General features: G+C 51.2%; 2 protein-coding genes and 2 non-coding genes across 6 annotated transcripts in view; 2 read left to right on the top strand and 2 right to left on the bottom strand.

Moving 5' to 3' along the window:
* Positions 1 to 11,579, bottom strand: part of GPD2 (glycerol-3-phosphate dehydrogenase 2) — a 50,772-nt gene extending 39,193 nt beyond the window's left edge. Inside the window, exons 1-2 of one of the 2 annotated variants that reach the window (XM_014890656.2) lie at positions 11,455 to 11,579; positions 722 to 829 (exon numbers count right to left, since the gene is read on the bottom strand). In XM_014890656.2, coding sequence (XP_014746142.2) covers positions 722 to 823 — 102 coding nt within the window. In that variant the 5' untranslated portion in view covers positions 824 to 829; positions 11,455 to 11,579. Of the gene's footprint in view, positions 1 to 721; positions 830 to 1,284; positions 1,418 to 11,454 lie in introns of those variants that run through there. The other variant, XM_088168460.1, reaches the window with a different exon arrangement.
* A 230-nt stretch (positions 11,580 to 11,809) lies between these two features.
* LOC148223252 (uncharacterized) lies at positions 11,810 to 21,641 on the top strand. Of its 2 annotated transcripts, XR_015804935.1 has the most exons (3): positions 11,810 to 15,886; positions 17,504 to 17,641; positions 20,760 to 21,641. XR_015804935.1 is itself a non-coding variant. In XM_088168459.1 (2 exons), the coding sequence occupies exon 2, from the start codon at positions 18,567 to 18,569 to the stop codon at positions 18,876 to 18,878; it is 312 nt and encodes a 103-aa protein (XP_088024585.1). In that variant the 5' UTR covers positions 11,810 to 15,886; positions 17,504 to 18,566; the 3' UTR covers positions 18,879 to 19,384. The 2 variants fall into 2 exon arrangements, 1 of the variants encoding a protein (XP_088024585.1); XM_088168459.1 differs by lacking the exon at positions 20,760 to 21,641 and having other exon boundaries at positions 17,504 to 19,384.
* TRNAG-GCC (transfer RNA glycine (anticodon GCC)) lies at positions 19,217 to 19,287 on the top strand. Its single transcript has one exon. It is a non-coding gene; the product is annotated as a tRNA-Gly (tRNA).
* TRNAA-CGC (transfer RNA alanine (anticodon CGC)) lies at positions 19,551 to 19,622 on the bottom strand. The gene has a single exon. It is a non-coding gene; the product is annotated as a tRNA-Ala (tRNA).
* Positions 21,642 to 24,246: the final 2,605 nt, after the last annotated feature.

Genomic DNA, 24,246 nt, shown 5'->3' with positions numbered 1-24,246 from the left:
CTCCCCAGAAATGACTCATCTCATTCCCAGCTGCTCCTCCTCCTCCTCCCCACAGAAAGAGCCAGCAAAGGGATCTAAAGAGCGTTGTGGATGTGGCACTTGGGGACACAGGCCACGGTGGCCTTGGCAGTGCTGAGGGAATGGCTGGGCTTGGAGTCTTGGAGGAATTTCCCAACCCTACCAAGTCCATGATGCAATGATGAGAAGGCAGCTCAGGAGCAGGGCCAGCCCAAGGCTGCAGGGAGGAGCAGCTGGCCCAGGCTGGCACGGGGATGTGCTGCTCCTTGATCTCTGCTGCTGCTGCTGCTCCACTGGGACACGGCTGCAGCATCACCCCTGCCCCTGCCAGCCTCACCTGGAGCACAGCCCTGCAGGGACTGGGGCTGGGCTGTGCCCACCAGAGCCATCAGGAGCCTGCCCTGTGCCTTGGCACAGATCCTGTCCCTTGGCACAGATCCTGTCCCCAGGAACCCAACAGGAGCTGTGCTGGAGCTGGGATGTTCAGAGCTAGTGCTGGTGGTTCCACTCCCAGCTTCTAAGCTTGGAAACACTGTCCAGACAGTGCTTTTACTTCAATCAGGTCTTTCCACTCCTCCTGCAAATAAGTAAAGCCCCCAGTTGCACCCAAAGGTCATTTTTAAAAACTATTTGTACAAGCCTGACATATGTTCTGACAGATTTTAAGTTTCCTATTTTATCAAAAATCGTAATTAATACTTACGTGTTTGTTTCTATACTGAGAAAATTGAGAGAGGCCAAAAACTGTTGCTATGGCACCTCCTCCAATGAGAGCAGTTCCTTTCACTGCCTTCTGAAATGCCATTTTTTACTGGAAGAAAAGAAGATAAAAATTAATTGGCAGTTTCACCATGTCAAGGATCTGGTACACACAGAATAGACCATTGGAAGAAACTAATGACAATGTTGTGACAAGTTGAAATTTAGGGTAGCAATGTCTTAATTAGAGATTTTCACTGCAATATTAATAACTTCTAAACAAAGTCTAGACAGAGGGAAGGCAGAGTGCTCTGGTGTTTGCTGAGAAAGGAGGAAAGAGTATTTAGATCAGAGTAGATTTACACACCCCACAGTGACCTGGGTGTGTGATGGGTACTGCCAACCCCACGGCAAAGGCAGAGCAGGAAGAGCCTGTCCCCAGCCACAGGGCCACCAAACCCTCACCCCAACACCACAGCACATCTGATCAGCTCCCAACAGCTCCCTGTGTCCCATGCAAGCCCTGCTGCAATGCCAGTCCCTGCCCTGCAGCCCAGCCTGTCCTACCCGGGGTGGTGGCAGAGCAATGCCCTGCAGCAGCAGCAGCAGCAGCAGCACACACAGGACAGCACTGAGAGGCTCAGGGGCAGGGTGGCACTGCAGCACCCAGCTCCAGAGGGTTTGAAACCAGCCCTATGTGGGTCAGGCAAATTCTTAATAGGCCCAGTGTTCGGATCCTGAATGACAAATTTGCACGGGACTGACCTGAATGCTAAGCAGGCACAGCCCACTCTGTCCTGCCCGGCCCTCGGGGGCTGGAGCTGTGTTGGGGACAACATCCATCCCATCTGGGGATGCCAGCAGCACCCCTGGCCAGCCCACACCCTCCCAGCAGTGCCCACAGAGCTGCTGGAGCACCAGTGAAGGTTAAAGCAGAGGCACACAAGTGTGCAGCCCTGTGCCAACACCACAGCACTCCCCGGGCATGGAGCAGCCCTGGGCTGCAAGGGGAGCCAGCTCCCCATGCCAGGCTGGGCAGGAATGGCCCTGGCAGCCCCCCTGGGGCTTTGAGGGGACACAAACACACAGCCAGGGCACTGCACTGACCTGCTGGTGTACCTGCATGGGCTGTACACTGAAACATGCTCCGGGCTGGAATGCCTCACAGGAAGGAATTCCTCCCTGGCACGGTGGGCAGGGCTGGCACAGGGTGCCCATGGAAGCTGTGGCTGCCCCTGGATCCCTGGCAGTGCCCAAGGCCAGGCTGGACAGGGCTGGGAGCACCTGGGACAGTGGAACCTGTCCCTGCCATGCAATGAGATGAGTTTTGAAGTTCCTCCCAATGCACACTCAGCGTGGGGAAGATCCCCCACACAATTCCTGGTGCAGGCATTCCACTCAGAGCTGCTGTGGGCACAAACTGTGCAGGGGATCATGTACAGAAGGCCAAGACTTGCAGCTTCCCACAAGTTTTTCCCAAGAGGGGCATTTGTGCTCTTGGAGACTCCCACCATGACTGCCTTTCTTGTCCATTTTCCATTTGTTTCTCACTGTGGTTGCAATAAAAGATGAGCTTCATCCTTCCCTGGTGCTGTGACAGGGAGGAGTGACTGGAAAGGTGACAGAGGAGTGACAGGGAAAGGTGACAAACCCCAGCAAAGGGAGCTCCTGGGAGGGAAGCTACTGTGGAGGTCTGGCCTCAAACACGACAGCTCCTCTGTGAAAACAGGGAGGAACAGCACGGAGAACCACACGGCTGCACCACAAGGTGGAACCCAGGAGAGGAACTGGAGGAGCAGCTGGAACATTCCCTAAGGAATGAACATTCCCTAAGGGAGCTCAGACATTTGGCATCACTCCTGTCCCATCTGCAGCCACGCCACACTGCCAGTGTGGGGACACACAGCTGCACCCAAGGCTCAGGGAATGGCAGCTCTGCTCTCCAGGCAAGGCTGGTGGCAGAACCAGAGCAGTTTCACACCCCTCAGCAGCAGCAAAGGAGTGGCTCTGAGAGCCTGGAACCCTCCAAGTGTTGGAACACAACAACCCAGGGAGCTGAAAAGGAACAAATGAGATCTTCCACGGAGCTGTCTCACACGTCTGCAGAGATGCTGGCTTGCAGGAAAACAAAGGCAAGCGTGCCCTTTGCATGCTGTGTGAGCTCAGGAGGAAGGGTGATGGCTGAAGCACAATCCCTGCTCAGAACCAGGGTTCCTGCAGGCACAAACAACACTCATCCCTGCTTCTTGTCCCCTGGCTGGGACCTCTCCTGAGACTTCACTCTGGACACAGCTGCCAGAGTTGCACCATTCCCTGCCATGGAACTGGAGCACAGGGTGCACAAACCACCGACTGAGAGGCTCAGGGACTGTCACCTACACCAGCCTGTGACCAGAGCCCAGGCTCCCTGTGGATACAGCTGCCCCAGCCACGCTGATGGATGTGCCACAGGGCACAGCTTTCCCACTCTGATCACACAGGGAGCATCTCTAACACCCAGCAATGGACTCTGTGCCCTGTGCAGGAGGATTGCTGGCCCCGGGGCGTGTTCCATTATCTCTGCTCAGAGCTCAGAGCCCATTACAGGCAGTTCTCCCAGAAAGGAACTCTCCCAGGAGAGCGCTGCTCAAATTGCCACATCAATCTTGCTCACCATCCCTAAGAGAAGCTTATTCAGGAGAGAAAGGAAAATAGGGCTTAGCATAAGCCAGTCTAGCACAAAGCCAGACAGGCATTCCAGCCAGCTGGTGCTTTTACACCTGGAACAGCTCAATTGCATCCCGGGAACTGAGAGCCCTTTGAGGTGAATTGGTGAATTTTGGGTGAATTTTAAGGTGAAATTTATCCCAAAATTATCCCGAAGCCTGCATTTGTGAGGTGTGAGTAGACGTGTTTGGAGCTTGGATGAGGCTGGGCCAGCTCAGGGCATTGCAGGTGGGCAGAGCCCGTGCCAGGCTGCCCCAGGCTCTGCCAGGACACGGCACATCCCTGGTTCTTCCCAAAAGGAAGGGCACAGCAGGCAGGAAACGGCACACAAGGTCTCCTCTGGAAAGGAGGACGGCCTGAACGCTGCCTCAGTGACCACAGAGCCACAGGGAAAGGAGAGGCTTGAACAGACACTCGTGGGTTTTTCCCCCTGCTCTGTCCCAGACAGCTGCTGCCAGCTCTGAGCAGGATACACCCAAATGCAGAAGGAAGGGGAAGGAATGCAGTCCATGTGGCTCCCACCATGGCTGCACCAGGGAAGAGCCCACGCTCACAAACCCCTCCTCTTCTGTGAGCAGGTACTGAAACCTGCCTCCCTTCCTGAGATCAACAGCTTGTGACAGAAATGGGATTTTATTTTCATGAAAATTATAATAGCAACCAGCATGAGAAGCACTGCAGTCAGAAGTATGTCATCTTTCCATCACACAAATATTCTGAATCACCTTTAAAAGCGGCTCAGAGTGTTTTAGTGCTGTCAGTGCCATCTGACACAGTAAATCTGCATATTAAGCCTTACCCTTGATTTCAATAGAAGCCATAAATGGCACCTTTGGACCCATGGCCTCACCTGGAGGGTGGGCTGAGGTCCCTGGCAGGCTGTAGAACGAGCTGTGGCAGGAGCAGGAGCCCTTGGCTGGCGTGGGAAGAGCCAGGAGCTTGTCATGAGGAGCAGCTACTGCATGGAGTGATGTGTCCAAGGAGTTCAATAACCCCAGGGAACAGTTCCCAGAACAGCTGAGCACTGGTGAAGATTCAGAGGGACATTAGCTCAAACTGCTACTAAAGGATTCATGGTAAGAAGAAATAGGCTTTAAACTTGAAAGGACACACAGGGGCGGGGACAGCAGTGTGCACAAAATGGAAACTACACAAAAGATTTATCAGCACAAGTTCCTGCTTTCAGTTTCCAAAAGTTAATATAAACCCCAGTCACAGCAGGAACTCCTCGGTGCATTCCTTAACCAGCAGCTCAGTCACACTCAGCTGGACTACAACAGTCACTTCCAGAGGAGTGTCCCAGTCCAGAGCCAGGCTGGGGGCCAGGTGAGCCTCCCCAGGTATGACAGCCTGCACCTCCCAGAGCCAGGCTGGGGGCCAGGTGAGCCTCCCCAGGTATGACAACCTGCACCTCCCAGAGCCAGGCTGGGGGCCAGGTGAGCCTCCCCAGGTATGACAGCCTGCACCTCCCAGAGCCAGGCTGGGGGCCAGGTGAGCCTCCCCAGGTACCACAGCCTGCACCTGCTGTGTCACAGTGAAGGCTCCACTTCAGCAATTAATGCACTCCTTACACTGCTTTGCCTTCAACCCCGTGTTTCAAACCCAAAGCCCTACAAGGCACCACTCACACCCTGGTTTTTAGAGAAGGGATTTCAACACCATCCTCAGCAGATGCTTCTGCACAGCACATGACAAACCTGTGCCACCCGCAGCCTCAGGAGGCTGGCACAGCTCCTGGGGGTGACTTTCCTTCCTTCTTCCCGTAATGCCCAGCCCAAGCAGCTGCCAGAATATTGTCTGGATGTTCCTGGGAGTCGTGCCACCCACTCCCACCTGAGGCAGCAGGTGGCTGAGAGGGAAGTGCCACAATCACCACCGTTTCTCTGTTGGAACCCTGGGAGTTTTGAGCTTTCTGTGCTTTCTGGCACTGACCCCCAGGAGAACACTGCTTCTGACCTGAGGCCTTGGAGAAGCTTCCAAATTTGAATGATAAGAGTTAGAATAACTCTAACTCTTGTTTTAGAATATAGTAATGGGTATGGGACAAGATGGAGGTTCTTGGTCGTTGTGTCTTTCTTCCTTCTTGTTCCTTGTTCATGATTTCAGGTAGTAATTTTTGGTTGGATAGAAAATCCCACAGTGCAGGACACAGGTGTTTGGTTAGTGGGTCAAAAGTACAAATAATATAGATGTTAGTTTTTAATTGGATATCTAGACTTGAAAAGACCTTGTAACTAGCAAGATACACCAGCATTTTCTTGCTTCTAACTTATTGGTGAGAAGGGTTGCAGAACTCTCTGTACTTTAGATAAGATTTAATAAACAACCGAGTCCGAACAAAAAATCCATCTCTCGTTTGTTCAATCCTGACTCTGAGCGAAGGCAGAAGAAAAAAACTAACCACCATCATTTCTCTACTCAGGTACTTTCTAATTACAAAGACATGGGGCTGGATCTGAGCAACCCACGGCCAAAGCTGGGGGAAAGAATGAAAGGAACGAGGAAGGGGATGCCGGGGAGCTCAGCCCCAGAGCTGCAGAGACGCAGGGTGAGTGCTGCAGCAGAAGTGGAGGCACAGATGGATGCAGGCTGCAGAGCTGCCATCACACACGGCTCAGAGACGCAGAACCCGGGAAACTGGGAGGAGAAAGCCAATCTGCTGTGGAGTGTATCCGTGTGTGTGCCTCCCCAGGCCATTACCATGGAATCCGGGCGCTTCACATTCCATCGCAAACGAACACATCTAATACAGTGAGTCACTCAGTGCAAGGCTCAAAAATAGAAAAGTGATCATCACCTCCACTACAGTCTGCATAACCTGCCATTGGTGCAGGAGCATTGTCTAATCCCTTCCTCCCCAAAGCTCCTCAGGTGAATTTGGGATGCTGAGAGGTGCAGACTGATGTCCCTCCGGGCTGAGCTGGATCCTGCACTGCTCCTGCCTCTCCAAAGAGCTGCAGTCTAATCCAGACTCCCATCCAGAGCTCGTCAGCTCCCTCCAATCCAGCTCTCATCCCTCTCACAGGACTGCTTGTAAGGTGGCCACGGTGCAGCTCTGACTGGGGCCACTTTCAGCCTTTAAAGCTGCACTGCCCTGTCACCGGCAGTTTCAGGGTGTGTCAATGCAGGAAGCGGGCAGCTAACAAGACAAAGGGGATGTAACCAGCAAATAGCCCAATTAGCAGCCTGTTAACCAGGTCATCTAGCAAGCTGTCTCTGTTTGAGTGTGCCTTTGAGAAGCAGGGCGTGGCTAATGTCACACAGGATGTCAGCCAGAATAACTGAAGTGGCTGGAAAGGAACTGATTAAAACTTGAACCAACCCAAGCTGGAGATGCTTCCCCTTCAAGGCAGATCTGTGGTGAGGAACAGCACACCCCAGGGAAGGGTTCCAGAGGGTCCAACACAGCAGGGACACATCCAGAGCCTCTCCTGGAGCCTCCCATGGCCACTCTGGGCTCTCAAACACAACTTAGGGCATTGCAGTTAGAGTCACTATCCAAGAGCACCTGTCCAGCCGAGCACAGGAACGTAACCTGAGATACCAGACAGCTCACAGGGTCACCCCCGGATGTGTCACATCCTGCACACAGCATTTAAACTCAATGGACTCACAGGATTTAAACTCCCAATGCCCCCGGGCCACCCTGTGCCGGTAAGTGGAAGCCAAGCAGCAATTTTCCATATGGGAAAGTCCTTCCCACGCTCCAGGCAGGGCAACCAGCTGGGCTCTCATGGCCAAACGTGGCTGTAGCACTTGTCAGGCACAAACATAAAGGAGAAACAAAGCAGGAAATAGGTATCCTATCCTCATTCCTCCGCTCAGTCCTACTGCTTCCAGCTACTCCATCTGCCTTGTGTACTCAGACACCAAGACACTCCCACCCCGCTTTAGATGACAGAACAACTGCTGTAAACTCTGTCCCACAAGGAACAAACTTCTTTGGCTCCTCTTTGGAGTGCCTGCATTGCAGCCCAGCCACTTCCTTTTCTTCTGCTTTATTACCCTCCCACTTATAGAGGATGAGGGGAAAAGTTCAGTGTGTAAACCCCTCTTGGAATTTCAAGAGCAATAGTCTTGCCAGAGACAGTAGCACGTTTCTGGGAATGAGGCAACCCTGCAGACAGGGATGGCTGTAATATCAAGAATTTATCTCAGGACTCTCAGGAATACAAAGAAACACCAATGTCAAGAGGTATATTGAGCCTTCCTAGCATACAAACATCACAATATATTTATCAAGTTCTAGATGAAAGTGTTTTAATTCCCTCCTGTCCTGCTGGAAGGAGTGGGAAGCCTGGTCTGCAGCCTGATCACTGACTAATGCGTGCAGGATGATTTCCATACTTCTGTGTTCTTGTGCCAAGGTTGTTTTAAGCTAAAACTTTTCCAAAAGTCACTCTTGCTTTCACTGTTGGTGAGGGTTAATATCAGCCATCAACCACATACACAAAACAATGACTATAAACCAATTACTGTCACTGGAAACAAACGCTCTTGTCAGATACTGTTAATTTATAGCTGTTACCCATTTTTGTGGTATTCCTCATTCCCCTCATTTTTAATGCAGATATTTGAATAGCCAGTCTGCCAGTTCAGCTTGATCCCAATGCTGGCACTTTATCCATGCTTTTCCTTCCACTCCTTGTCAAAGACTCAAGGAGCAGGGATTAGAAAACAAGGTGTTCTGCTTTTTACAAGACTGGACATATACGTGCACACACAAACAGGAACCTGCTCAAAAAACAGCTACAAATTAGGTGAATACTGAGGTGTGGCAAGGAAGTAGCCTAGTTTTATATCCTGGGATACAGATTGAGACCTGATAGCACATGCAAATCTAATCCTGGAGGAGGAGCCTGCGCTCAGAATCACTCTGAAATCAGAATCAATGCTTCATTTGAGAAGCTTTGCAAAGCAAATAAATCAACCCAGTCCAAGACTTTGGACTCCATCCACAGGATCCGGTTGTGATTCAGGGTGAGTTCACCTGGAAACCCCTGGAGACAGAGCTACACACTGGCTCAGGAACCTGGCTCAGAGAGAGCCATTTAAGGATATGGAATGTTTCCAAAATCAATACTGTCATGTTGTGGAAGAGGTCTGATTACAAACTGTCTGTTCCTTACGTAATAAAAGCTGTTTCCTAAAGTGAAGCTTGTTGGAAGGAATAGGCTGCATCTCCATTACCAAGAGCTAATTGCTGGAGCCCTGGAGCCCAGCAGCTGCTGCTGCAAACAGCTCTGTGGTCTCTGAGCTCTGTACTGTTCACCCCAAGTGGCTCCAATCTGAGCCACAAACACCCATGGAGCAGTGCAAGTGCAGGAATCCTTCCTTCCTTAAAGGCTCATCTTCCACTTCTGCCCCACTTGCTCCAGCTTTCTTTTTCCACCCTTTAATTTTTATTTCACAGAATCCCTGAGGTTGGAAAAGCCCTCCAAGATCATGGAGTCCCACCTGTGCCCACTCCCCATCTTGTCTCCAGCCCAGAGCTCTGGGTGGCACCTCCAGGAATTCCTGGGACACTCCAGGGATGGGGATCCAAACCTCCCTGGGCACTTCCAATCCCTGAGCCCCCTTTCCATGGGGAAATTCCTGCTCTGTCCACCCTGCCCTCCCCTGGGTCAGCCTGAGGCCGTTCCCTCTCCTGTCCCTGTTCCCTGGAGCAGATCCCACCCTGTTCCTGTTCCCTGGAGCAGAGCCCACCCTGTTCCTGTTCCCTGGAGCAGAGCCCACCCTGTTCCCGTTCCCCTCCTTGGCTGTGGTGTCCCAGGTGGGTGGCAGGGACAGGGATCAGCACCCCCGTGCTCCCATCCTGCACCCCCATCATCTGCAGGAGCACACTCACCATGACACAGCTGATCCCTGGAAAAACTCGGGTTTTTCTACAACCACGAGGCCAAGAACATCCAGTGGGGCTTAGTTAATCTGTACAACCAGGCTGGCAGAGCTCTCGAGGGTACAGAGCCTATGAAAAAGCAGAATAACTCCCCAGGTCCCACTTGCCAGCACACAAACAAGCACCAGCACAAGGAAGAGGTTGCCTAACTGAGCTGCTTGGAAATGCCAAGCCCTGTTTTGAAACCATCGACTCCGAGTGGAAGATGAAAGACACAACTGCAAACTGACAGCAGAAAACGCACATTTCTTTCAAATATGTGCTGAAGCTTGCAGAGACTTGTGTGGAGACAAAGCAGGCAGCAGCAAGGAACCTGTAGGAGCTGTCCTTTGGAAAACTGCTGTGCATGAACAGCCTCTGCACTGACCACATCCTGCCAGCTTCCCAAATTCCTGCCAGCGACACTCAGCAGGTAGAAATGGATCTCTGGATAAAATACTACGTTATGCACCTAGGTCCAGTTCACAAAGTTGTTATTATTACTGTGCTCCCGTGCACACACATAATTAAGCAAAACAAAGTGTAAATCCATATATATACAACCAAAGTAACGCTCCAAATTAGATACAAGGGGTGTGAATCATTTTTTATGCACTCTTGTGCTATTCAAAACTTCCATCCAACTTCAGACTAAGTAAACTGCTAATTGCCTAATGTTAAAATTAATAATATTCTGGTTATTGCTATTGAAGGGACAATACTGGACTTTGCTTTGCATATTAATATAGAAAGATCCTGAACTATCAGAGCAAGTCTTTACTGGCTCATCAGTCACTGCCCATCAGTGAAAATTCCTGAAGAACTGTAACCATGAATAAATGACGAAAAGAGAAGAGTGGAAAGGAGCAGGGAAGAGAAGAAAATGCAACTCCTTTAGAGGGAGGAGAGCCCCTGCTTCCCAGCAGCAGGTGAAGGGAGCTGCTTCCAGCACACCTGTACTACCTGTTCACAGTAACACACAGGAAGCCAAGGAGGAGCAAATCCAGCTGGTTTTGAACCCAAGCTCTCCACACACACATTTACAACTCTTCTGTAGAATCAGGCTTACAAACATTTACTGACTGCTTAACGGAGGTAAGAACTCACAGAAGTTTAGGACACTGAGCAATGGTCCCACGAGTACGTTCAGTGGAAGTTTCATTTCACAAAGTTTCATTTTATTTTCATTTTACAAAGTTCATGTAACTACAGCCGAACTATTTTTTACCAAGAATTCAGGGGGTTTTTTGATAAAGGGAGATATCATTTCTATCAGCTTCATCCAAGAAAAAAAATATAGTTAATGAGCTCTGCAACCCCCTTGTTTATGATCCGTAGATCCCTACAGGCACACAGCAGCTGTCCTGGACAGGGAGACACCAGGGCCGGACCTCTCCTTGTGGGACATTCTCAGGGAGCATGGGACAGCTGCCAGGGGTTCTGCTCCACTTCCATAAAACTGCCACACTCTCCTTTTTTTCCGGTCTTTTATTTTTTCCCAGCCAAAAGCTTTAACAGAACAGGAGGAGAAGGCTGAGAGCACTTCATATTGAAATCTGCTGTATAAGATCATAGAATCATGGAATGGCTTGGGTTGGAAGGGATCTCCGAGCTCATCCCATCCCACCCTGCCATGGCAGGGACACTTTCCACTGTCCCAGGTGCTCCAGCCCCAGTGTCCAGCCTGGCCTTGGGCACTGCCAGGAATCCAGGGGCAGCCACAGCTTCCATGGGCACCCTGTGCCAGGGCCTGCCCACCCTGCCAGGGAAGGATTTCCTCCCAGTATCCCATCTACCCGTGCTGTTCCTGAGCCTTTCATACGGAATGATAAAATCCCAGAATGGTTCGGGTGGGAAGAGACCGGAGAGATGCTCCAGTCCCACCCCGGCCAAGCGCAGGGACATCTTCCACCGGACCAGGCTGCTCCGAGCCCTGTCCAGCCTGGCCTGCAACGCTGCCAGGGATGGGGCAGCTTCTCTGGGTAAGACGTGGAGGCGAGGCAGGCAGGATGCGTTTGATACACGTTTATAATAAAAGGCAGCTCCGGTGCTGAACGCGCGGCTCCAGCCGCGTGTCCGGGCCGGCCCCGCTCCCTCCATCCCGCCCGCGGCTCCGAGCCCCCCGTCCCCACAGAAACCCCAAAGGCACTTACTGCGGGAGCCGGGGGAGCCCGCCGAGCCCGCCAACCTCTGCGGGCTGCTCGCCGGCCGGCGGGAGGAGAAGAGGGGAGGGCGGCTCTCCCCGCCCGCCCTCCGCCTGCAGCAGCCAGCCAGGCTCCCCCGAGCTCCGCCTCGAACACCGCCGGCACCTCCCCGCCCTGCTGCCCGCCCCGGGCCGCGGCTGCCCCGCCGAAGGCCGCGGGAGCCCCGCCGGTGCGGCCTGGGCCCGCGGGGAGGGGCCCGCTGCGGCCTCCTCATCCCCGGGCTTGCGTGACGGGGGTCGCCGCCCATGGCGGCCCCTCCCCGGGGCCGCGCCGGTGGCGGTACCCGAGGTGGTACCGGAGGCCTCCGGCCCACGCGTGGGGCTCGGCTCCACCGACCGGGCAGCTGATCGTGGTCTTCAGCTGTCTGGGTGTCATTTCAGTCGGTAAACAACTGCAAGGGTTGGATTTCATGAGTTCTGCAAAGTCAGTGATATTCAGTCACTGGTGATGGGAGCAGTGTTTATCCCAGGAACATTAGTCTCTTAAAAGGGGTTAAGGTCTCAAGTGTCACCTGGAATTAGTATACACTCCGGCTTAGAAACTGTCAGCTGAAGAGAAGGAATTAAAAATAAAATGGAAAGACCAGGAAATGATTCATTGTGCAATTATCACAATTGTTTTCTAAGGATATGGTTTTAGGGTTTGTGTTTCTTGGAGCACATGAGAACGGAAGAAGAATCATTGGAATAGGGAAAAAAAGAAAGGATTTAAATGCAGTTTGTGGTAAATCATTTCAGTGTGGTCCAACACACACAAGTTCTGGATGTGAATCCCTACCCCATGTATGTGTTCTAACATGGCAGTAGATGATGTTGTTTCATCTGTCTCTAGCAAATATTAGAGCTAGCAGAATCCAGTCTTCCACCCCTCAAAGTGGTTGTCTACCCAGGTGTAGCTGCACTGTCAGTATTAATGTATGACAAATTTTGATTGATACAAGGCAGTTTATAACTGAAAAATGTATCTATAGCTGGTTTCCAAGTGAACATTTTCTGCACCCCAGCACTGCTGTGTCTTATCAGCTTTTTCCAACCTGCAAAATCTTGAAGGAGGTAGAAAATGAGAACATTATACTACTCTCCTCATGAAGGGAAAGCGAAAACTTCCTAAGGATCACATTTCCCAAGCAATCTCACTTTTCAAGGGAGGTTCTCCTCGCCTTCAAAATGCAGCGATAAACAGGGATGGGCTGTTCTTTCCCCTACTTTAGGCTTCTGTTCAGCTACTACAGTCTTTTTATCTTAGTTACTGATTATTTAAGATTGGGCTTCGTAAGTTTGAAGAGTGAAAGAGTTTTACAAGGTTAAGTAAAAAAATGAGATGCCTGAAAGTATTGCAAAATTCATCCCTCTCAAGTTCGTTTTTTATTTAATGCCTGGATGAAAATATTACCTCCAAAGTCTCCGTGCGTGTGGCTTGGTCCCCGGGACACCTGCCAAGACAGGAATTTCAGATGCCCGAAATCATGTGCTCAGCAGGTGTAAATTGTGTGCAGGGAGAGTTCACCTTTTGTCCTCAACCCCAGAGGCAGTTTCTCTTCATTAGCAAGGGAAGATGGGGAAAAAGATCATCATCGTTTCCTGACTGCGTGCCAGAGTTATGTATCATAAGAAGAAAATCTGTTCATACATTCACAAATATGTTTTCTCCTGATCAGTCTTCAGGGAAGTGTCTTTGTGAGGAGCAAGGGTGGCGACAGTGGCAGGAGAGCTGAGACAAAGGGACAGAAGCAGATGCAGAATTTCTCTGCTGGGCTTTTCCCAGCAGGATCCATGGTAGGTTCCTCCCGCTGGAAAATCCAAGTGCTTAGTGGTGGCTGTGATTGGGCATTTAAATCGTTCCCATCTCGGGCTGTGGGTGTCAGGTATCGCTCCAAGCACAGCCCTGTGCCTTCCCATGGATGCTCAGTTCACCACGATGTGTTGCTGGCGCTCAGGTGTTTCCCCTACACTGCAGCAGATAAAAAATCCATCCACCGTGCCCGTGTGTGTGAGGGAGAGAAAGTGGCTGATTTTTCTGGGAGGATGTGCTATCGTCGTAATTATGTCTGATTGTTTGCTGTCCCGTCGAGATCCCACATCAGGGAAACAAATGCAAAAATTGCAGTTCTAAAAGAATAAGGTCACGGGTCACGTTATTTGTAGCAGAACAAACACCATAATTAATTGGCCTCTCCCTGCAATGGCAGCACAGGAAGGAATGGAAGGAAGGGATGTGGAGCATCCTTGTTTTCCTGGGGCAAACAGCTGAGCTAGGTCTGATGGACAATGTGAATTCTGTCGGCAAAGAAAAGAAGAGGGACAGTATCTTTTAGAAAGCAGGACTGCTTGGACTAGTCAAGAGTAGTTATTTTCCCTTTAAACATTTAAGGAGTTTTGTTGTGGAAGGAACTATGAAAAAAAACCCCTGTTAAATTTATTTGCTCTACATGTGCTGGAGTGAGAGACTGTATTCAGCAAAAGCAAGGCAAAAGGCTCTTCAGAATTTGTGCTGTATTATTTTTTTCTCTCAGACAATGACAGATGAAAACCAGCCCTGGTGACTGTACATGCCTGCTGTTTATCCAGGTATTTTTTCCATTGAATGGATTAGGAACAGCTTAGAAAATCTGTTCAAAGATGTATACAAGGACTTTAAAATTCCCAGCCTGGTATCCCATAATGAATAAGTCCAGAATTTGTGTCTCCTGTTTGCTTTCCATGCCCATTTCCCTGGCATTGCCTGCCTGATGGCTTTCTTTTGGGACACTGGGATGAACGGTTTCAGGGTGTCCATGCATTTATAAGGAACTTACAGATTGCCAGCAACATCATCAATAATTGTGCTGGGAAAAGTTATTTTAAATAACCACATACATCATTGTCAATTTGGTCTCAGTGACCTTTTGTGATCCAGAACCATTCCATTGAAAAAGAAAGGCTATTGGAAAATCCCTGAGAGGCTGGTACCTGGCACAATCAGCATTCCTGGGTGTGAGTGGCTCCTCTCTGTGTCGGGATACCTCACCCCATCTTCCCTCAGCACCGTTTTAACCAGGCCAGCCATCCTGTACCTTCCCCGGAATTTCACATTATGCCTTTTCATCCACTGAAATATTTCTCCCTGCAGATTTAAATAATTAATTGGGACGTGCCTAGTGGGTCTTGAGCTAAACTTCAGAGAGGCAGCAGATATGTGTGACCAAGTGACCTTTTGCTGTCCTGCTCGTCCCCGCGCGCTCGCTGTGCTCAGAGGGACGCTGTCAAAATTGCTAGGCCTTAAAACTTTAACCCGCTCTGACAAGTTGTTCTACATTATAAGTCTTGCCTAAAAGATTACCACGATTGTTTTGTTTGTTTTGTTCCAACCATCTTTGCTGAAGGCTCCACCATACGGGTTCATTTGTCCTTTTGGCTAGGTGGATATTTTTAAATGCCCGGCTCATTCCGTGACCTGTTAAAATCGAGTTGATGTGTGTGTGCTCCACTCAGCGGAGAACTCGCCGGGGATGGAGAAATTTCTCTGCACTCTGGGAGAACAGACAGGAACACGCTTGGGAAGCCTTTGAGAAGCCATTTTGAAAGGCCTCTCGTTACCTTCAGTGCTTTGCAAGCCTTGGCTGGACTTGCCTGGTGATACAAAGGGTTGTGCACGTGTTAGTGAAACACCAGTTGGTTCTCACACAGATGTTTGCTGTCTTTCTGGTGCTCTGATTTACTCATTAGGCTTTATTTCTGAGATTTCCATTTACAGAATCACAGGATCACTGAAGTTGGAAAAAGCCTCCAAGACCATCAAGTCCAAGCTGTGCCCAATCCCCACCTTGTCCCCAGAGCTCTGAGTGCCACCTCCAGGAATTCCTTGGACACCTCCAGGGGTGGCCACTCCAACCTCCCTGGGCACTTCCAATCCCTGAGTCTCCTTTCCACGGGGAAATTCCTGCTGCTGCCCTCCACTCTGCCCTCCCCTGGCCCAGCCTGAGGCCGTTCCCTCTCCTCCTGTCCCTGTTCCCTGGGATAAGATCCCAAATCCCCCCGGCTGTCCCCTCCTGTCAGAGAATTCCAGAGAGGGAAAAGATCCCTCTGGATCCTCCTTTGCTGCAGGCTGAGCCCCTTCCCATTTCCCTCAGGAATTCTCCAGCCCCTTCCCATTTCCCTCAGCTGCTCCTTTAGGACCTACATGGTTTACTACAGCTCCAGCTGAGGAGGTGGATCAGAGCCAGCAGGACAGGCACAGCTGTGCCGTCCCACTTCCCCATTTTTGTGTGCCAGGACAAGGATTGATGCAACACCCATTTTATATGGGGTGACTGCAGAGTCACAATCCCTCCATGTGACAAGGGAACACATGTCCATGCCAGCAGGCAGGAGGCAAGGAATGACAGCCACTGACCACACCCCAGGTAAGCCACACCTGCACTTTTAAGCTTGATTTGAGCTGATTTACCACTGCCTATCAACCTGACCTTGTTCCTGTCACAGTGCACCAGCTGAACTTGGGGAGGGAGGCTGCCCTGAGCTGCAGCATCCTCCTCAGAGGGGTGCAGCAGGCTCAGCAGAAACACCTGAAGCTCCTGGGCTCTGCTCAGGTCTCAGCCAGAAGCAGGGACACCTTCTGCTGTCCCGGGCTGTTCCCAGCCCCAGTGTCCAGCCTGGCCTGGGACACTGCCAGGGATCCAGGGGCAGCCACAGCTTCTCTGGGCACCCTGTGCCAGGGCCTGCCCACCCTCACAGGGAAGGATTTCTTCCACATACCCAACCTCAATTTCCCCTCTGTCCGTGTGAAGCCATTCCCCCTTGTCCTCTCCCTACAGCTCCTGGTGAAGAGTCTCTGGCTTCTCTGTACACCCCTTCAGATCCTGGAAGGGGCTGTGAGGTCTCCCCAGAGCCTTCTCTCCAGGCTGAACAGGCTCTGCTTTCTCAGGCTCACAGGGGAGATGCTCCAGTCCCCTCACCAACTTTGTCACCTCCTCTGGGCTCTCTGCAGCAGTGTGGTGTCCATTGTGGGGACAGGCACAGATTCATCTGCTCTGAAGGCTGGCAGGGAATGTTCTCCCAGCCATTGTGATGACTAAGACAAGGAACCCCTTAGAATTCCTGGTTTTGTTGGAGCAGGATTCTGATTCCTACTCAGGACTCTGATTCCTACTCAGCTGAGCTGAGTTCTGAGGCTCTGGGGCACCATTTCTAATACTGCAGGTCTCGATTTCTGCCCTGTTCAGCACTCTCTACTCACAGTCAGCTCTGAGGGAAGCCAAGTGTGAGCCTGGGTCACACAGCTTGGGAGCAGCTTCCCAGAGCATGTTCTGGAGTGACATTTGGGCCCCAGGGAGGCCTGGGAGCTGCCAAACTCCTCCCGGTTGACAGAACTCCCTGCAGGATGTCAGCCAGCACTCCCAGATGTTCTGAGCAGATGCAAAACAGCCCAATGGACACGAGGAACTGTTCTCTGAGTTCCTAAGCATGAGTGCAAGGACAGGTTTCATTTCTGCTCTGTCACTGTGGTGACCCTCAGCACAATAATTCTCCAAGGAGTGGCACAAGCAGCACGTTCTGCTCTGCCTGCCCCAGAGAACAGAGGGGCACTTGGGGACAGGGGTCAGAGGTGGCCTTGGCAGCGCCCACGTTGGACCCAGTGATCTCAGAGGGCTTTTCCAAGCTCAGCCAGCCCACTGCTCTTTGATCCCATTTCCTCTCTGAGGTCATGCTGCTGTCATGCACAGCATGTTGTGGCAGTGCACAGATGTTGCCAGATGTGCCTGCCTGGCAGAGCCTCAGCTCACCAGGAATGAGGGGAGGTGGGAAAACAAAGTAGGGGAAACCTCCTCGGGCTGACTCCCAGACACAGTAAGATGGGGAACTAGGGGCTTCTCAGTAGGAATATCTTTTGCCTTAGTGCTTGGGGGGTTTTTGGTCCTGGGCTTGTCTGAGCAAACAGCTTTTCTGGGCTGACTAATCCAACTGTAAGTAACAGCCTAAATAATAACAATTCCAGTTTTTATTATGTCCCCTTCTGCCAGTGACACTGAGAAGGAAAGGGAACTGTGCTGGGCTGTGACCTTGTGCTGTTCATGCACATCCAAACACAGCACATTGGGACATGACCTGCAGTGCCAGAGGGCTGAACCAGAAAACGCCTGCTTCCTACCTGTGCACAGGTGAGTATTCACAGGTAGCTGTTCCTCCTGCCCTGGGGTGTTCTCCAGCGCTTCTGTGCATAAACCTTGGTGTTCCCCTGACGTGAAGCACTCACTGCAGCTTTTCCTTGGACTCTGGCTCACGTGTGGTGTTTGTGGGAGCGTGTCCAAGGCACACTGAGTGTCAGGAGTGTGCATCGTTTATTTTGGGACACAGCACGGCCACATCACGGCACAGCACACACTCACTGTTGACATCCCCACACACAGGCACAGTGTGCTGAAATGTCATCACCTGGCAGGGCACAGAGACCATCGTGAGCACTCTCTGATGATTCCCTTGTGGATCAGCTGAGACTCTGAGCCTTTAACCCTTGGCCTCCCCTGGCAATGTCCTTCCAGGATGGAAAAGGAACAAAAATACACATTTGTGACTTGTTCTGAAAGCTGTTAAATGTAAAGAATGATCATAGAACCATTTAGGCTGGAGAAGACCTTTAAGATCGACTCCCACCATAGTGCTAGGTGTAAAGAATCTTGGAAACGTTCACCTGTAATCTCCTGAAGTTCTTCCATTAAATCGTTCCTTGCTTGTTCAGGGAATAATATTAGTTCATCCCTGATACAACAGAATGCTTAGAAACAAAAGAACAAAGAACATGCTGAGAAAAAGAAAAAGTTTTTAAAATGATTACTGAAATAATGATTAATGACATCTTGCATCTGTGAGAGATGAGCAAGACCAAAACCAACAGCCAGGCCAGACTGTGGGGTGTATGATGGGTGCATTTTCACCTTCCCAGGGTTTTTAAAATCCTTTAGAGGAAAAGTGTACAATGGCTGGTGCTGACTTTGAAAGAACTTTTTTCCCTGGAAATGATGGCTGAAAAGTGCTGAGTGAGCACATGGGGCTGAGGAACAGAGTGAAGCAGGTGGGTACGGTGACATGGGTGACATCGGTGACATGGGTGACATGGGTGACATCGGTGACATTGGTGACATTGGTGACATTGGTGGCATCGGTGACATGGGTGACATCGGTGACATTGGTGACATGGGTGACATTGGTGACATGGGTGATATGGGTGACATGGGTGACATCGGTGACATTGGTGACATTGGTGACATTGGTGGCATGGGTGACATGGGTGACATCGGTGACATTGGTGACATGGGTGACATTGGTGACATGGGTGATATGGGTGACATCGCTGACATCAGTGATATCAGTCACATGGGTGACATGGGTGGCTGGTGATATAGGTGACATCAGTGAACATTGGTGACATAGGTGATATCAGTGACATTGGTGACATGAGTGACATGAGTGACATTGTTAACATCAGTGACGTGGGTGACATGGGTGACATGGGTAATGTTAGAGAACATCGGTGACATTGTTGACATTGATGACATCGGTGAATTCAGTGACATGGATGACATAGATGATATCGGTGACATTGTTGACATTGATGACATCGGTGAATTCAGTGACACCGATGACATAGATGATATCGGTGACATTGTTAACATTGATGACATCGGTGACATCCCGTGGGCCAGTTCAGCCAGGGGCGGGGGAAGGTTTCCGAGCTCGCATTGGTGGTTCAGTGGTAGAATTCTCGCCTGCCACGCGGGAGGCCCGGGTTCGATTCCCGGCCAATGCATCTCCTTTTTGCCGGCGGAGGAGCCGCTGACTTTTGTGGTCGCCGGGCTTTGATTTTCCCCGCGGGGCTCCCGGGCGGGAGGAAGCGGCAGCGAGCCGGGCCGGGCCGAGCCAGTCCAGACCGGGCCGAGCCGGGTCGTGCGGCCGCGCGGTGCTGGCCTGGCCCGGCGGAACGAGCGCAGCGGCCGCGCGGGGACACGGGAAAAAAAAAAAAAAAAAAAAGGAAATGAAAACGGAAAAAAAGAAAAATAAAAAGAAAGCGCCTGGAGATGCCGGGGATTGAACCCGGGACCTCACACATGCGAAGCGCGCGCTCTACCACTGAGCTACATCCCCGGCTGAGAGCGCCTCTCGCCGGGCGCCCCCAAATGGAGAGCGGGCCCCGGCCTGTCCCGCCACCGGCCCGGCCCGGCCCGGGCCTCACAACTCCCTCTGCCGGCACCGGGACACGGGCACCGAGCACCGGGACACGGGCACAGAGTGCTGGGACACGGGCACGGAGCCCCGGGACACGGGCATGGATTGGGACATGGGCATGGATTGGGACACGGGCATGGATTGGGACACGGGCACAGAGCCCCGGCCCCGGCCCCGGCCCGTCCGTGTGCGGGAGCAGCAGGGAAAGCCCCGGGGCCCGGAGCAGCTCCCGGTGCCGATCCCCCGGGGGTCCCCGGCCGGGGTCAGCACCCGGCGGGTTCGGAGCCCCGATCTCACGGAGAGGAGCCCAAACACACCGTGGGTTCTTCCCGTGGCGGATTCCCAGCTGAACCAGCAGCGGCCACAGGAGCTGCCCGGTGCCGCTGTTTCAGAGCCGAGCATCATCTCCAGGGCAGCGCCGGTGCCCTCGGTGCGCGGCTGAGCTACCCCACAGCCCCACAGAGTCTGGGAATGGTTAAAACCTTAAATCCCATCCCTGTATCCCATCCCATCCCCTCTTCTCATCCCATTATCCCACCCCTGCCATGGCAGGGACACCTCCCACTATCCCAGGCTGCTCCAGCCCCACTGTCCAGCCTGGCCTTGGGCACTGCCAGGGATCCAGGGCTGGGCACCTGTGCCAGGGCCTGCCCACCGTGCCAGGGAAGAACACTGGATACTAGAGAATATATTTAATTTATTGTCCCACAAGCAGCCGTGGATCTCCCAGGGCCCTTCTCCACCCAGCCATTCCCATTCTGACATCCATAACCTTGGCCACTCAGGTTTTTCCATCCTGTCAGAAAACAGCACCTACAGCTTGACTTTCTTCCAGCCAGATTTTAAGAAGCTGCTTTCTGGGAGTTGCTGGATCTGGTTTTCCCAATCAATGCCCGAACTCTGGTTTGTGTGTAGGCTGAGGTGCAGAGTAGTCATGGATCCTCATCAGGCTGAGCCAAGGGTGCTGGGAAGGCTAATACCAACCTCACAATAAAAACACAAAGCAATTTAAAACCTTCTCTTCAGCTTTTTCTCCTTTTGTTTACCTTCCTGTAGAGTTCAGAATAGCCGAAAATGAATAATACAGATATTACCATGCTGTTATGGATTTCCCAGCTGTGATGGACACTTCCCACTTGGGAGGTGGATGGAGGCAGAGCACATTCTGGCTGCTGAGAAGAGCCCTCCACATCCAAAGCCTATCAGCAAGTGTTTAATTACTGTCCCTGTGGAAGCAATGCAAGTGCCGCCTATACTGAAGTGAAACAAGGCTTCTCTTCCAGCTCGGTCTAAATATCCTCTAAACCTCATCGCCTACCAGCCACAGAATAAGGAGAATTATCCAGGCAAGACACAACACGAGGATGCTACAGGAGAAAACAAGATGCCTTAAAGTGCCTGTAAAGGAAAATAAAATGCCCGTGGAAGGATGTGAATTACGGGGTGGAAGCCCCAGCCTGACCAGGAGGGAGCAGGATGGGACTCACATCCCGACCCTTCCCAGCAGGACACATCCCCGATCCTCCCAGCACGGCCCGGCTGGCCGGAGCCAGCGCCTGCTTCCAGGAAACACTTTGTCATCTTGTTTCAATGCTGCTGGATGCCGGCACAAGCTCCACATTCAGCTGCCTCCGAGGACTACATTCACCTCTTTGTGTTCGCCTTTCTGTGCTGACATCAGGGAAAAACAATGTCACTGTTATCTGGCGGCTCCTCCGCATTCCTTGGTGGGATTAACTCGTTCTGGTCCCTCGGGAAGCTCAGCCTTGCGGGGACTCCTCCCCTGGCCCTGGGGATGGGCTTTGCTTTGATCTACTCGAGTTTTTGCGTTTTTCCTCAGTTCTCGTCAGATGCACACGTAAACTCCCTCGAACTCACTCGCTGTTTTCCACAGCAACTCCTCTCCAGGCTGTCAGGAGCTCTGTCCCAAAGTTCCCTGGCTGGATGGGAGCAGGGATCACAGCAGGGCTCTGAGGACACACATGGGACAGTCCGTGTTTCCTTCTAGCACAGCTTCCTACCGCGGCCCTTGTTCCCAGCATTAAATGTTTACACTCAAACTTCCTTCTCAAAACCAACGCTCCGGTTCAGCAGAACGCAGCAGCAAAGCCCAGTGGTGTAAAACAAACAGATGAAGAGGATTCGTGTGGTGGATCCAGCCCTGGAGCAAGGCCAGAGCTGCAGGTCTGGGCTCCCAGGTGTGTCTGACATGAACACCTGAGCCCACGGCAGCGGCCAGCCATTTACACTTCAATACATCAAATCCTTTTCCTTCCATCACATGCCCATATCGTCCATTTATTTGAGGTGTCCAAATGAAGGTGCAGAATTCCAGCCTGAATTCCAGCCTCTTAGCCTGGAGAAAAGGAGGCTCAGGGGGGCCCTTGTGGCTCTGCACAACTCCCTGACAGGAGGGGACAGCCGGGGGGATTTGGGATCTGGGAACAGGGACAGGAGGAGAGGGAACGGCCTCAGGCTGGGCCAGGGGAGGGCAGGGTGGGCAGAGCAGGAATTTCCCCAAGGAAAGGGTGGGCAGGGATTGGAAGTGCCCAGGGAGTTTTGGATCCCCATCCCTGGAGTGTCCCAGGAATTCCTGGAGGTGGCACTGAGTGCTCTGGGGACAGGGTGGGGATTGGGCACAGCTTGGACTCCATGGGCTGGGAGGGATTTTTCAAACTTCAGGGATTCTGTGATTCTGTATGATTATTTATCTTTTATTGAGCATTCCTGTCCTCCTTCAAAAAACATTCCTGTTAGAGATTAGGAAAACTGTGAAGTGACAAATATCAGAGTCAGTGTGTTGGAACAACACCTAAGTACTTAACACTACAGAAATGTGCCTGTTACAGCAGCATTTTATGTAATAAATGTATCAGAAAAACAAAAGTGACCACGGACTTGTGATTTGTGAAGTTCAACAATTAAAAACCTGTCAATGTTACATTTCAAAGAATCAAAGAACCGTTGAGGTTGGAAAAGAGCTTTCAGAAAATGGAGTCCAACCATCAACCCAGCACCACCCTGGCCCCCATCCCCTGCTGTCCTCAGGTGTCATCTCCACGTTTTTTGAAACATTTTTACCCCCTGCCACTAACCAGGGAATGGAGTGAGTGTCCTTTGGAAGTTCTGCACACAGCTTACAGCGAGCTGCAATGAAGTTACCACCTGAAGTCCTCCAAATACAAATGGCTTTCTCTCCTGGATTTTTGCATCTTGGATTTTTATTGATTCAGCCCTCTTGCTTGGTGGAATTGAAGAATAAAGCTTTCAGCAGCTCCCAGTCATGAAGGAGAACCACAGAGTCCACGTGCTCGGCTGGGTTTTATTGTGAGAACAAAGACATCCCCAAAATACAGGTTACAGATGAACCCATAGTAAACAACTAGGAAAGTTGGAGCTAAAAAAGGAGATAAAAAGGCAGAAAGCATGATTAAAGTACTGAACTGGGAGATTCATTAGTGTTGCAGACAGATAAGTAAATTAGAGCCCTGCAGAAATTATTTGACTGGCAAATTAATTACACAATATTCCAATGGCTTTCCCAGCCAAATTCAGCCCTCGGGAAGCAGGTAGGAGTCTGCCTGACTTAATAAAAGGAGCCTCGACTGGTCTGCAGCTTAATCAGAGATGAAAATTAACATTTCAGGATTGGAGGCAGATAGGAGGCCGGTGCCAGGCTCGGGAGGCCAGGCTGCAGCACAATTACCCAGCTAGGGGGGAATAAAACTCCTGCCTGCCCACGGCCTTCATTCACTGCCCTTCCTGGGAACCAAGGCAGGAGCTGCTGTGGAAACCCACGTGGAGCCTGGGCAGATCAGGTTTGCTTAGAGAATGTATGATTCAAATATTTCACCCTAACCCTTAAAAGGTACACTACTATACTATTATTATTATTAATATTATTATTATTATTATTACTCTTATTGTTAATGGGATTATCATATTCCCTTCAGTGTTGACTTTTTCCCTGAACCTCATTCTCCATTTGCAGCTCTTGCTCTGTCCCCAGTGAGGAGAAACACTTGAGGAAAGAAATATTTGTTTTTCACTTTGTTTGCTTAGTATCACATTTTTAAGGTATGGGTGTTAGGAGCTCTCTGCTGGACCCAATGTTTTTTGTTTTTTTCCCGGAACAACTTTGGAAATACGTATTTATATCCCTGGAACACATCACCTTCCATGCCCAGCACACTCATTATCCAGGCTGACCCACAGCATCATTTCAAACATTAACACCTCAATATCACTGCAGACATTTTAAAAATACCTTTCCTGGCTCTCCTGCCCCCAGACGTGGCAGTGGCTGTGGTGGCCACCCCGAGCCTGGCATCACTTGCCCACGCAGAGCAGAGCAGAGCAGGGGCTGCAGAAAATCCATTTCCATCTCTGGGGCTGTGGCATTCCTGCTGCAAGTGTGGCCTCGTTTAATGGGGATCCGACTGATATCAAAATTGACTTGGTTTGCCAATGATATCTTGTAGCAGAATGTTGTGAGCTGGAAACTAATATATTTCTTCTTGCTTGTCACATCAATATGGCCTAA

This window comes from Sturnus vulgaris, chromosome 7 (assembly GCF_052056855.1).
Source record: "Sturnus vulgaris isolate bStuVul1 chromosome 7, bStuVul1.hap1, whole genome shotgun sequence".
Classification (NCBI taxonomy): domain Eukaryota; kingdom Metazoa; phylum Chordata; class Aves; order Passeriformes; family Sturnidae; genus Sturnus; species Sturnus vulgaris.
Note: the sequence above shows the minus strand (reverse complement) of the source record. Positions and strands in the feature narration are given on the sequence as shown.